At 49.2% G+C, this 13369-nt stretch overlaps 1 protein-coding gene across 1 annotated transcript in view; it reads right to left on the reverse strand.

The window, feature by feature from the left end:
• Positions 1 to 340: 340 nt before the first annotated feature.
• LOC118371080 (chordin-like) overlaps positions 341 to 13369 on the reverse strand; it is a 28740-nt gene continuing 15711 nt past the window's right edge. Inside the window, exons 10-21 of the mRNA XM_052517661.1 lie at positions 12890 to 13037; positions 9831 to 9937; positions 9426 to 9705; positions 8272 to 8513; positions 7769 to 7882; positions 4330 to 4521; positions 4010 to 4103; positions 3784 to 3840; positions 2795 to 2898; positions 2380 to 2637; positions 1766 to 1859; positions 341 to 1007 (exon numbers count right to left, since the gene is read on the reverse strand). Coding sequence (XP_052373621.1) covers positions 943 to 1007; positions 1766 to 1859; positions 2380 to 2637; positions 2795 to 2898; positions 3784 to 3840; positions 4010 to 4103; positions 4330 to 4521; positions 7769 to 7882; positions 8272 to 8513; positions 9426 to 9705; positions 9831 to 9937; positions 12890 to 13037 — 1755 coding nt within the window. The 3' untranslated portion in view covers positions 341 to 942. The remainder of the gene's footprint in view (positions 1008 to 1765; positions 1860 to 2379; positions 2638 to 2794; positions 2899 to 3783; positions 3841 to 4009; positions 4104 to 4329; positions 4522 to 7768; positions 7883 to 8271; positions 8514 to 9425; positions 9706 to 9830; positions 9938 to 12889; positions 13038 to 13369) is intronic.

The raw sequence follows: 13369 nt of genomic DNA on the forward strand, positions 1-13369 counted from the left end.
TGTGGTACTGACTGGATGGGATGACAGGACATATGTGTGGTGCTGACTGGATGGGATGACAGGACATATGTGTGGTGCTGACTGGATGGGATGACAGGACATATGTGTGGTGCTGACTGGATGGGATGACAGGATGTATGTGGGGTGCTGACTGGATGGGATGACAGGACATATGTGTGGTGCTGACTGGATGGGATGACAGGACATATGTGTGGTGCTGACTGGATGGGATGACAGGATGTATGTGGGGTGCTGGTTTATCAGTTAGACTGAGCATCGCTGACTATGTTTTGTGTGTGTTTCCATCTAGCCACCAAGCATTTTTACCACTGGCAGACACACACACACACACACACACACACACACACACACACACACACACACACACACACACACACACACACACACACACACACACACACACACACACACACACACACACACACACACACACACACACACACACACCTAACAATGCAAAGACTACCAACACATCCATTTTAAAAACTAAGCAAACCTTGTTGTATTCGAATATGAAGGGTAATTGTATGTGATTTTTGAAAGGGCGGGCAAAATTAATCACGGGGAGACAAAAGAACTGAAAACAAAACAAAAATGGCAAATTTCAAAGGAGGAACCAGTCAAAAGACACTGCTGCAGCAGCTGTGGTTGGTCCATTTCAGATCTCTTTTTGTTCCCTTCTTTTCATTCTCTTCCATCACACCTCAGTGCTTCTCTTTCTTTTCTTCTGTTTTTCTTTCCTTCCTTCGTTACAATCCTTAGGCTGACTAAGGGGTGGGAGTGGACGGGGGGTTGTGGGTTGGGGCTGGAGGGTTATAGGGATCTCGATTTTAGGGGGTGTTAGCTGACCCAGTGTGCAGGTCTAGGTCTGCCCATGAGGGAGTAGGTAGAGAGAGGGGGGTGCGGGGAAGGGATCTCAGCTCAGTGTCTCCAGCTGTTCTTCTTTTCCGGAACTTTCATCAGCTCCTCCTCTTCCTCTTTAGAATCTAAACAAAAGAGACAATCCAATATGAATGAATCTGTGATTACTACATGAATCATCACTGTTTTAAAGCATGTCATCAGGATTGAGAGCATGTCTCGCTATTTCAAGCATGTGTCCCTGGATGCTCTGGCTAGGGAGCATGAGGGAGGAGGGTGTATTTTGTGTGTGTTTGGATGCTCTAGCTAGGGAGCATGAGGGAGGAGGGTGTATGTTTGTGTGTGCTTGGATGCTCTGGCTAGGGAGCATGAGGGAGGAGGGTGTATGTTTGTGTGTGCTTGGATGCTCTGGCTAGGGAGCATGAGGGAGGAGGGTGTATGTTTGTGTGTGTTTGGATGCTCTGGCTAGGGAGCATGAGGGAGGAGGGTGTATGTTTGTGTGTGCTTGGATGCTCTGGCTAGGGTGCATGACGGAGGAGGGTGTATGTTTGTGTGTGCTTGGATGCTCTGGCTAGGGAGCATGAGGGAGGAGGGTGTATGTTTGTGTGTGCTTGGATGCTCTAGCAAGGGAGCATGACGGAGGAGGGTGTATGTTTGTGTGTGCTTGGATGCTCTGGCTAGGGAGCATGAGGGAGGAGGGTGTATGTTTGTGTGTGCTTGGATGCTCTGGCTAGGGAGCATGAGGGAGGAGGGTGTATGTTTGTGTGTGCTTGGATGCTCTGGCTAGGGAGCATGAGGGAGCAGGGTGTATGTTTGTGTGTGCTTGGATGCTCTGGCTCGGGAGCATGAGGGAGGAGGGTGTATGTTTGTGTGTGCTTGTCACCTTGGCACTCAGGACAGCACATGCCCTCCCGGCGGGTGATGTTACTACAGGTCAGGACTGGACAATGTTTCCTCTGACACTTAGTCACACCATGCTGGAGAGAGGGGGAGAAAGAACGAGAAAGAAAGGAGGGAGAGAGAGACCAAGGGAGGTACATTAGGAATGCTTCTCACAATGCTGTGAAACCAGAAAATGCTCCACTCCAAATCCCAGAGTTCCCCACACTGACACTGGAATGTTTCCCCAAGGGGTATGGACCAGACAAGGGGTATGGACCAGACAAGGGGTATGGACCATCCCTACAGCTATGAAGCCCAACAAAGTCTGAAACATCCCTACTCTATCTGTACAAATATGTATTGAGCACAGTGGCATGGAAAAACTTCTTCAGTCAGAAGAAACGTTGAGTCTTTTTCTAAAGGTTTACTGAAACAGAGGGAGTTCTACAGTGTTTTTTTCCTTTTTGGTCTATGGGGTTTAGGTCCAACAGTCTGAAGCTTTTTTGTCTTGAGTTTTGTTGCTTGGCAACAGGTCCAAACTCACTCTTAAGTGTCTGTATTTTGTAAAAGACTTGTCTGGTCCCCGACTGGTCCCCGACTCCCTGTAATACTCACGTCACACCAGCAGGTGATGCACTTCATCTCTCCCATCAGGGGTACACGGGGGTGCCAGTTGTCACTGTTCTGGTAGAAATTCTTCCCAAACTTGCAGTGACGCGTTCCGTCTGCCTGCATCATGTCAGCGTGCACCAAGGGGGGTTTGTCTTCCTCCGGACATTCCTTACAGCAGTCTGAGGGGCTACGGCGTACCGGACGACTGCAGGTCAGGGCTGGACACGTCACCTTCTCACAGTGCACCTCGCCTGTCGCCCCCTACAGGAGTAGAGGAGGAAAGACACAATGGGAAATTAGCGTAATTTACATTAAATTCTACGAAGCTGCAGAAAGATTATGTTTCTAATTATGTTTTGTTAGCATCACTTATCAACTTACATCATCATAGCTGTGAAGAAGTAACCTAGAGGCCTACCTTGCAGGTGCAGAGAGCACACTTGATGTAGCCAAATGGAGGGACGAATGGATGCCATGTTGACCCAGGAGCATGCATCTTCTGGTCCCCCTCAAAGTAACAACCTGAGTGAGTGAGTGAGTGAGTACAGGGGGGGTTCAGAGGGATGAGAGAAATAGAGGACACTCTTAGCATTAGAAATACATATCAATCTCAGAGGGAGGGTGATGTAGAGAGACAGAACGAGTGCCTCCTGGCAGGGAGAGACAGAGGAACAGACAGATGGAGAGGAGGGAGGGTGATGTAGAGAGACAGAACGAGTGCCTCCTGGCAGGGAGAGACAGAGGAACAGACAGATGGAGAGGAGGGAGGGTGATGTAGAGAGACAGAACGAGTGCCTCCTGGCAGGGAGAGACAGAGGGAACAGACAGATGGAGAGGAGGGAGGGTGATGTAGAGAGACAGAACGAGTGCCTCCTGGCAGGGAGAGACAGAGGAACAGACAGATGGAGAGGAGGGAGGGTGATATGTAGAGAGACAGAACGAGTGCCTCCTGGCAGGGCGAGACAGAGGAACAGACAGATGGAGAGGAGGGAGGGTGATATGTAGAGAGACAGAACGAGTGCCTCCTGGCAGGGAGAGAGAGGGAACAGACAGATGGAGAGGAGGGAGGGTGATGTAGAGAGACAGAACGAGTGCCTCCTGGCAGGGAGAGACAGAGGAACAGACAGATGGAGAGGAGGGAGGGTGATGTAGAGAGACAGAACGAGTGCCTCCTGGCAGGGAGAGACAGAGGGAACAGACAGATGGAGAGGAGGGAGGGTGATGTAGAGAGACAGAACGAGTGCCTCCTGGCAGGGAGAGACAGAGGAACAGACAGATGGAGAGGAGGGAGGGTGATGTAGAGAGACAGAACGAGTGCCTCCTGGCAGGGAGAGACAGAGGAACAGACAGATGGAGAAAGTGAGAAAGAAAGAGGAGTGACAGTCAGACAGAGAGATAGTTCAGAACCTTCTGGATGCTCATCTAGCCTCTCTGGAGTCTTCATGTTCTTGGGGTCTTTCCTCTCTAAAGGACAGACAGGGGTAACGGACACAGGAAAGTATTATTTCACAACTTTACGACCGTAATGTGGTGAAATGTCAATAGTAAGTCCTCTCAAGAATAAGGAAAACACACTCAAGCACACAATCCTATTCAAACATAGTAACACACACACTCATACACACACACTCACCGAGACACACGGGGCAGCACTTGTCCTCAGGTTGTATGGTGCGAGAACAGGTGAGGACTGGACAGATGACCGGGTCACAGATCACTGTGCGCTTCTACAGGGAGAACAGAGAGATGAGGGAAGAGAAAATGGACAGAAGAAGAGAGAGAGTGGTTAGACACAAAGTCACTCAATATAGAAGTAGAAACTATACTTCTAGATTCTCCATGGAAAGGGCTTCTTAGTTCAGGACTAGACTTAATCAGTGTCTGGAAAACCAGCCGTTAATTGAATGCGTAGCTATAGCGCCGCCCCAGTGGTTGTAGTTTGAACAGTCCTACCTGACAGCTGCAGGTGAAACAGTTGTTGTAGTTCGGGGTCCAGAGTGAGCCGTGGGCATGGTGTTGACTCTCGAAGAAACAGGTGTGGGGGTCTTTCTTTAGTTCCTCAGGATCATGCACAAACAGGCCATCAAACTCAGCCACCTCCACCTCACCCCTTGTCCCAAACTCACAGTTGTTAGGCACATGGACCTGTAGGGAGAGAAAGACAGAAGGAGGGAGGAAGAGAGAGCAGAATGGAAAGGGGGTGATAGAGAGAGAAAGAAAGAAAGAGGGGTGAGCATGAGAAAGGGACATAGATAGAGGGGCAGAAAATGGGTGAGCATGAGAAAGGGACATAGATAGAGAGGGGCAGAAAAGGGGTGAGCATGAGAAAGGGACATAGATAGAGAGGGGCAGAAAAGGGGTGAGCATGAGAAAGGGACATAGATAGAGAGGGGCAGAAAAGGGGTGAGCATGAGAAAGGGACATAGATAGAGGGGCAGAAAAGGGGTGAGCATGAGAAATGGACATAGATAGAGGGGCAGAAAAGGGTGAGCATGAGAAAGGGACATAGATAGAGAGGGGCAGAAAAGAGGTGAGCATGAGAAAGGGACATAGATAGAGGAGGGGCAGAAAAGGGGTGAGCGTGAGAAAGGGACATAGATAGAGGAGGGGCAGAAAAGGGGTGAGCATGAGAAAGGGACATAGATAGAGAGGGGCAGAAAAGGGGTGAGCATGAGAAAGGGACATAGATAGAGGAGGGGCAGAAAAGGGGTGAGCATGAGAAAGGGACATAGAGAGGGGCAGAAAAGGGGTGAGCATGAGAAAGGGACATAGAGAGGGGCAGAAAAGGGGTGAGCATGAGAAAGGGACATAGATAGAGGGGCAGAAAAGAGGTGAGCATGAGAAAGGGACATAGATAGAGGAGGGGCAGAAAAGGGGTGAGCATGAGAAAGGGACATAGAGAGGGGCAGAAAAGGGGTGAGCATGAGAAAGGGACATAGAGAGGGGCAGAAAAGGGGTGAGCATGAGAAAGGGACATAGAGAGGGGCAGAAAAGGGGTGAGCATGAGAAAGGGACATAGATAGAGGGGCAGAAAAGGGGTGAGCATGAGAAAGGGACATAGATAGAGAGGGGCAGAAAAGGGGTGAGCATGAGAAAGGGACATAGATAGAGGAGGGGCAGAAAAGGGGTGAGCATGAGAAAGGGACATAGAGAGGGGCAGAAAAGGGGTGAGCATGAGAAAGGGACATAGAGAGGGGCAGAAAAGGGGTGAGCATGAGAAAGGGACATAGATAGAGAGGGGCAGAAAAGGGGTGAGCATGAGAAAGGGACATAGATAGAGAGGGACAGAAAAGGGGTGAGCATGAGAAAGGGACATAGATAGAGGGGCAGAAAAGGGGTGAGCATGAGAAAGGGACATAGATAGAGGGGCAGAAAAGGGGTGAGCATGAGAAAGGGACATAGATAGAGAGGGGCAGAAAAGGGTGAGCATGAGAAAGGGACATAGATAGAGGAGGGGCAGAAAAGGGGTGGCATGAGAAAGGGACATAGAGAGGGGCAGAAAGGGGGACATAGGGACATAGAGGGGCAGAAAAGGGGTGAGCATGAGAAAGGGACATAGATAGAGGGGCAGAAAAGGGGTGAGCATGAGAAAGGGACATAGATAGAGGGGCAGAAAAGGGATGAGCATGAGAAACAGACATAGAGAGGGGCAGAAAAGGGGTGAGCATGAGAAAGGGACATAGATAGAGAGGGGCAGAAAAGGGGTGAGCATGAGAAAGGGACATAGAGAGGGGCAGAAAAGGGGTGAGCATGAGAAAGGGACATAGAGAGGGGCAGAAAAGGGGTGAGCATGAGAAAGGGACATGGAGAGGGGCAGAAAAGGGGTGAGCATGAGAAAGGGACATAGATAGAGAGGGGCAGAAAAGGGGTGAGCATGAGAAAGGGACATAGATAGAGAGGGGCAGAAAAGGGGTGAGCATGAGAAAGGGACATAGAGAGGGGCAGAAAAGGGGTGAGCATGAGAAAGGGACATAGAGAGGGGCAGAAAAGGGGTGAGCATGAGAAAGGGACATAGATAGAGGGGCAGAAAAGGGGTGAGCATGAGAAAGGGACATAGATAGAGGAGGGGCAGAAAAGGGGTGAGCATGAGAAAGGGACATAGATAGAGGAGGGGCAGAAAAGGGGTGAGCATGAGAAAGGGACATAGATAGAGAGGGGCAGAAAAGGGGTGAGCATGAGAAAGGGACATAGAGAGGGGCAGAAAAGGGGTGAGCATGAGAAAGGGACATATATAGAGGGGCAGAAAAGGGGTGAGCATGAGAAACGGACATAGAGAGGGGCAGAAAAGGGGTGAGCATGAGAAAGGGACATAGATAGAGAGGGGCAGAAAAGGGGTGAGCATGAGAAAGGGACATAGATAGAGAGGGGCAGAAAAGGGGTGAGCATGAGAAAGGGACATAGAGTGGGGCAGAAAAGGGGTGAGCATGAGAAAGGGACATAGAGAGGGGCAGAAAAGGGGTGAGCATGAGAAAGGGACATAGATAGAGGAGGGGCAGAAAAGGGGTGAGCATGAGAAAGGGACATAGATAGAGAGGGGCAGAAAAGGGGTGAGCATGAGAATAGGAGAATAAGAGAAGGGACCAAGAGATAGAGTACAAGGAGGAGGAAGTAGGGAGAGAGGGGAGAAGACAGAGGTTAGGATTTCAGTGATTTGTTGGACAAACCTCCCTTGTGCCTTGTTATAAAGTGTACTTGTAAATGAGTCCTAAATGGAGCGTTCAGCCAGCTTTCCGCCCATGTCTCTACGGCTCCACGTCAGATGGCTGTTTATGTGTCAGACCTGTTTGCTATTAAAACTACCGGACCTTACTGTGTGTGTGTGTGTGTGTGTGTGTGTGTGTGTGTGTGTGTGTGTGTGTGTGTGTGTGTGTGTGTGTGTGTGTGTGTGTGTGTGTGTGTGTGTGTGTGTGTGTGTGTGTGTGTGTGTGTGTGTGTGTGTGTGTGTGTGTGTGTTCTCACACGTTTCTTTCTTCCATTCTAATCCCTGGCAGCTAAGACAAAATCATAAACCAAGTCACCTGCAGATATGTTAGCGTGTAACGATGTATTTGTGTGTGTGTGTCCTCACAAACTTTTGTCTTTAAAAATGTCTTTAAAAAAAACACAAGGCCACCTGCCAGTGGGTGGCCCACACTGGCTAAGTGAGCAATCACACACACACACACACACACAGCTGACTAGGGCCCTAAGGAGCCTCAGCTCCCTCCCTCCTCTCCTCCACCTGTTATCGCTCCATCTCTATAATCCTCAATATATTCCAGTAATGCATGATCAAACTGAAGAGTGTGGATTGAGAGTGTGGATCGAGCTACGGTTGAGGTTGAGATGTGCACTGTGTTAGGATTTTAGAGTGGTTGATTAACGGTTGAGTTCTGGTTGTGGTCCTACTCACCCGTCCACGTATCTCTCCTCTGGTGTTGACCTTGGTGCTGACCTGAATGAAGGCTGTCCCTCTGTCCAGGTGACGCAACAACTCTACACTGATGTCCTTCAACACACCCTGGGCCTGAGAGAGAGAGAGAGAGAGAGAGAGAGAGAGAGAGAGAGAGAGAGAGAGAGAGAGAGAGAGAGAGAGAGAGAGAGAGAGAGAGAGAGAGAGAGAGAGAGAGGCAGAGAGAGACAGGAGAGGAGAGAGAGAGAGACAGGCAGAGAGAGAGAGACAGGCAGAGAGAGAGAGAGAGAGAGAGAGAGAGAGAGAGAGAGAGAGAGAGAGAGAGAGAGAGAGAGAGAGAGAGAGAGAGAGAGACAGGCAGAGAGAGAGAGAGAGAGAGAGAGAGAGAGAGAGAGAGAGAGAGAGAGAGAGAGAGAGAGAGAGAGAGATTCTGCATGATCTATATCATACTGTCATGACGAAGTTGTGTGTCTGTGATTATTCATGTGTCTCCCTCTGCCTACCTGAGAACCGTAGAACCCTGTCAGCAGTCTCTTGTGATTGGTGCTGCTCTCGCCAAGCTCTCCGATTTCGGCAAATCCATGAAGGTGGGCGCTGACTGTGAGGTCATCGGCTTTGCTGAGGCCTGCCACCACGATCTCATAATGGAGGTGACAGCGCTCATCCACAGACACCCAGGCATGGCCCCCAGCACTGGTCAAGACTGGAGGGGCCACAAACTGGCCTGCCAGAGGGATAGGGATCTCTAGGGAAGGAGAGGGTGAGAATTAAATATGAATGAAAAGCAAAAGACTAGAGTTAAAGAGAATAATCTCAAATTGGGATCAATGTTTTTCTTTCAGATACTTTATAAGGGTGCCTCTGTGGACACTGTCTCTAGTCTAGAGGACTGGAGTATCCATTCCTGAACTATGCATTTACTCAACCTCAGTGTATTTGAGTTTCTCTATGGTGAATCCTCAACCAGTCCAATACCAAATCGCTCGGAGGGCCTTCCATTGTCACGTGTTACTAACAAAACTCAAAGGGTAATTTCAAGAGTGGTGAGGGGATCAATCAACTTCAGGACATACTGTAGTAACACAACCCCACCAAACCGCACTGCTTCTTGACACAACGCCCACTTAACCCCGAAGCCAGCCGCACCAATGTGTTGGGGGAAACACGGTACACCCGGCGACCATGTCAACGTGCATGCGCCTGGCCAGCCAAAGGAGTCGCTTGAGCGCGATGGGACAAGGGCATCCCTGCCAGCCAAACCCTCACCTAATCTCGACAACACTGGGCCAATTTTCTCATGGGTCTACCGGTAGCAGCCGGCTGTGACAGAGGTTCGGGATATACTCTTGACTTGAATGATGCAATTCATGTTCCACATTTAAATAATAAAATGGACATGAAATTCCAATGGGAAAAAATCCCCTGTCATTTTATAAGATAACAGTCACAGTTAAACATGTCATTTGGGAGGTATTTCATCTGTTACCTGTGTCAAAAACAAACAAACACAGGTGGCTCATAATTATGCGCGACTCCATTCTAGCGCAAAAACAATTCACGAATGGATGAGCGAATGCACAAATGAAGGAGCGAGACAAAGGGGGTTGATTTAGGATTCAGCCCTAGTTTCTGCTCTGGTCTGAGGTCAGTGCCTCACCATATCTGGGTGCCTCCAGACCGTTGTAGAGCAGGCCTCTGATCTGTCCGCGTAGCTCCCCCTCCTGGCTGTGTGCTGTAGCCACGTTGATGAACAGTTCGTTCTGCAGCAGCATGTGGATGTGACGCGCCTCCAGACGACTCCAGCTTCCCGTCGCTCGCCCGCTGGGCCTGTCGAACTCTGGAGCTAGGTCATACAGCACGGAGCGCTTACTGCGCCGCCGAGGCTTTAGCTCGATGGTCAGACCCACCACTTCACTGGATAACCCCGCTATCTGGACCTGTGGACGGAGCAGGATATGGGTTGGTTTGGTGGTTCAGTTCAGTTCAGAAATGTAAATAGTGACAGTACAATTCCATTTGATTCATTTATTTCAAATCAATTAAATTCAGTTCAGATCCATACCTGGTAGTCCAGGGTGCCGTTGTCATGGAGATGAAAGAATGCTGATCCCACACCACCTGTCTTCCCTGGTGTCAATGCATCACCACTGGACATGACACTCTGGATGGCTGGAGAGAGAAAGAGAGAGAGTAGAGGACAGAAAGAGAGAAGTGAGAGGAAAACGTGTTAGTAAATTATTTCTACATAACAGATGAACACGCAGTGCCACATTTGGATTTTTTCACGTTTCCATAAAGCGAATTGAAGGTGGAACGAGAGAGGATGATGAGAGAGTGAGTATGAGTAGGGTCTCCCTGATTCTGATCTCAAAACATTGTTCCCTTTCCATTTCAGCCCCAGACCCAGACTACTACAGACTAATCTGTGTGTGATGAGGCAGCTCTTGCATGCGAGATGAGGCAATGCTCTCTGTCGTGTTATAATTCACCATGTTAGTCTGGAGAGCCAGACAGGGGGGAGCCGAGAGAGGGCCAGAACACATTCTCTCACGTCTCCGCTGTAGAACGACACACACACACACACACACACACACACACACACACACACACACACACACACACACACACACACACACACACACACACACACACACACACACACACACACACACACACACACACACACACACACACACACACCCCATGTCATCACTCCACCAAAGGGGACAATCACAGGGAACGGAATAGAGTACAACCTGTCCATACAGAACTTTGGGGTGAGGGTAAGTGTGTGTCATCTCAAAAGAGAGAATTCTAGCTTAAGTGGTGTACCCCCCAACACATGCACACTCTAACCCAAGGTTAAACCGTGGGATGAGGTAACCCTTGTTGAACACCAAGGGGCTTAGAAGACAGACAGGGAAAGACAAATAGAGAAGGAGAGAAGAGAAAAGAAGGGAGAAAACTACTCAAAAAAAGTCTGAATGGATGGGAGGAATAGAGGGGAAGGAGTTCAAGACAGAACAAGAACAGAACAAGAGAGACAGGCAGAGAGAGAGAGAGAGAGAGAGAGAGAGAGAGAGCAAGAGAGAGAGAGAGCAAGAGAGACAGGCAGAGAGAGAGAGAGACAGGTAGAGATAGAGAGAGAGAGAGAGAGAGAGAGAGAGAGAGAGACAGGCAGAGAGAGAGAGAGAGAGAGAGAGAGAGAGCAAGAGAGAGAGAGAGCAAGAGAGAGAGAGAGCAAGAGAGACAGGCAGAGAGAGAGAGAGACAGGTAGAGATAGAGAGAGAGAGAGAGAGAGAGAGAGAGACAGGCAGAGAGAGAGGCAGAGAGAGAGAGAGAGAGACAGGCAGGCAGAGAGAGAGAGAGAGAGAGAGACAGGCAGAGAGAGAGAGAGAGAGAGGCAGAGAGAGAGAGAGAGGCAGAGAGAGAGAGAGAGAGAGAGAGCAAGAGAGACAGGCAGAGATGAGAGAGAGAGAGAGAGAGAGAGAGAGAGAGAGAGAGAGCAAGAGAGACAAGCAGAGAATGAGAGAATGAGAGAGAGAGAGAGAGAGAGAGAGAGAGAGAGAGGCAGAGAGAGAGAGAGGCAGAGAGAGAGAGAGAGAGAGAAAGAAGAGAGACAGGCAGAGAGAGAGAGAGAGAGAGAGAGAGAGAGAGAGAGAGAGAGAGAGAGAGAGAGAGAGACAGGCAGAGAGAGAGAGAGAGAGAGAGAGAGAGGAGAGAGAGAGAAGAGAGAGAGAGGCAGAGATAGAGAGAGAGAGAGAAAAAAGAGAGACAGGCAGAGATAGAGAGAGAGAGAGAGAGAGAGAAAGAGAGACAGGCAGAGAGAGAGAGAGAGAGAGAGAGAGAAAGAGAGAGAGAGAGAGAGAGAGAGAGAGAGAGAGAGAGAGAGAGAGAGAGAGAGAGAGAGAGAGAGAGAGAGAGAGAGAGAGAGAGAGAGAGAGAGAGAGAGAGAGAGAGAGAGAGAGAGAGACAGGCAGAGAGAGAGAGAGAGAGAGAGAGAGAGAGACAGGAGAGAGAGAGAGAGAGAGAGAGAGAGAGAGAGAGAGAGAGAGAGAGAGAAGGAGAGACAGCAGAGAGAGAGAGAGAGAGAGAGAGAGAGAGAGAGAGAGAGAGAGAGAGAGAGAGAGAGAAAGAGAGACAGGCAGAGAGAGAGAGAGAGAGAGAGAGAGAGACAGAGAGAGAGAGAGACAGGAGTGAGAGAGAGACAGCAGAGAGAGAGAGAGAGAGAGAGAGAGAAAGAGAGACAGGCAGAGATAGAGAGAGAGAGAGAGAGAGAGGGAGAGACAGAGACAGAGACAGAGACAGAGACAGAGACAGAGACAGAGACAGAGACAGAGACAGAGACAGAGAGAGAGAGAGAGAGAGAGAGAGAGAGAGAGAGAGAGAGAGAGAGAGAGAGAGAGAGAGAGAGAGAGAGAGAGTGAAACGAGTGTTTTGGGTTGAATTCTTCACACATAACGTCAACCTGTTAATCATGGAGCTGGAACACCAGTATGGAGAGTGAGGTCCAGCAGACTGTGACCTTGGCATCGCCCAGTGTGTGTGTGTGTGTGTGTGTGTGTGTGTTTGTACACACAAGTGTGTGTGTGTGCGTATGAAAAAGACAATGTGTGTGTGTGAGTGTGTGTGTTTGTACACACAAGTGTGTGTGTGCGTATGAAAAAGACAATGTGTGTGTGAGTGTGTGTGGGGGGGATCTAAGTATATAAGTATGTTTGCATTAGAGTCGCTTGAATGGAACATGTGTGCGCTGAATTGTCTCAGACTTTGTCTACGACACACCTCCTCTCCCGGTCTTGGTGGACCACCAAGTCAAACAGCGGGGCTATAAACATGGTTTTACTTCAGTGATAAGACTTGAAAGAAAGGAGTATGTATAGAAGAGAGAGAATTGCTAAAACAGCCATGGAGGAATAGAAGGGGAACAAGTGAACTGAAAGACAAAACACATTCCTCCTAGGTCTCCGTCTCTCATTTCAGGTGTGATGGGATGACAGAAGATGCATGTTTGATGTTGAGCGACTCGAGTAACTTAATCGAATCAACATGTCACCTGTCTGAGTGACTGACTGTGGGCTGATTGATTGGTTGTTCTACATAAAGGGACGTGGCACTTACTGTCACATGACTTCCTTCCAGTGATGAAGCCAGAGATGTGTCTCGGGTCCGGGCCCTCGGTTTCTACGGCGATCACCAGCTGGCCCCTTGACAACCAGAAGAGCTCCCGACTGTTCAGGTCTGTCAGTACCTCAGCAAAGTCTGGGTCCTAATGGGAGAACGTTGGGGAAATGGTGATACATCGTCAGACTTATCAGAAACAAACACACAAGGGGTTGTAAATAGATAAACTCACAAAGTAATTCTACTCAAACACACATACAGACACTGAAACACGCTCATTATGTCACAAGAACACACTCTCTCTGTCTCTCTCAACAACCCCCCACACACACACACACACACACACACACACAGGCCTTAGACACACCAGAAATATGGCTTGCTTTGGGGTTAATATCTCACACAATGCACCCACTTTCATATCCTTCCAACCGCCAGAACTTTAGATAAACAGAGATTGGAAAGTTATTTGAAAAA

The sequence above is a fragment of the Oncorhynchus keta genome, chromosome 1 (genome assembly GCF_023373465.1).
Source record: "Oncorhynchus keta strain PuntledgeMale-10-30-2019 chromosome 1, Oket_V2, whole genome shotgun sequence".
In the NCBI taxonomy this organism is placed as follows: Eukaryota; Metazoa; Chordata; class Actinopteri; order Salmoniformes; family Salmonidae; genus Oncorhynchus; species Oncorhynchus keta.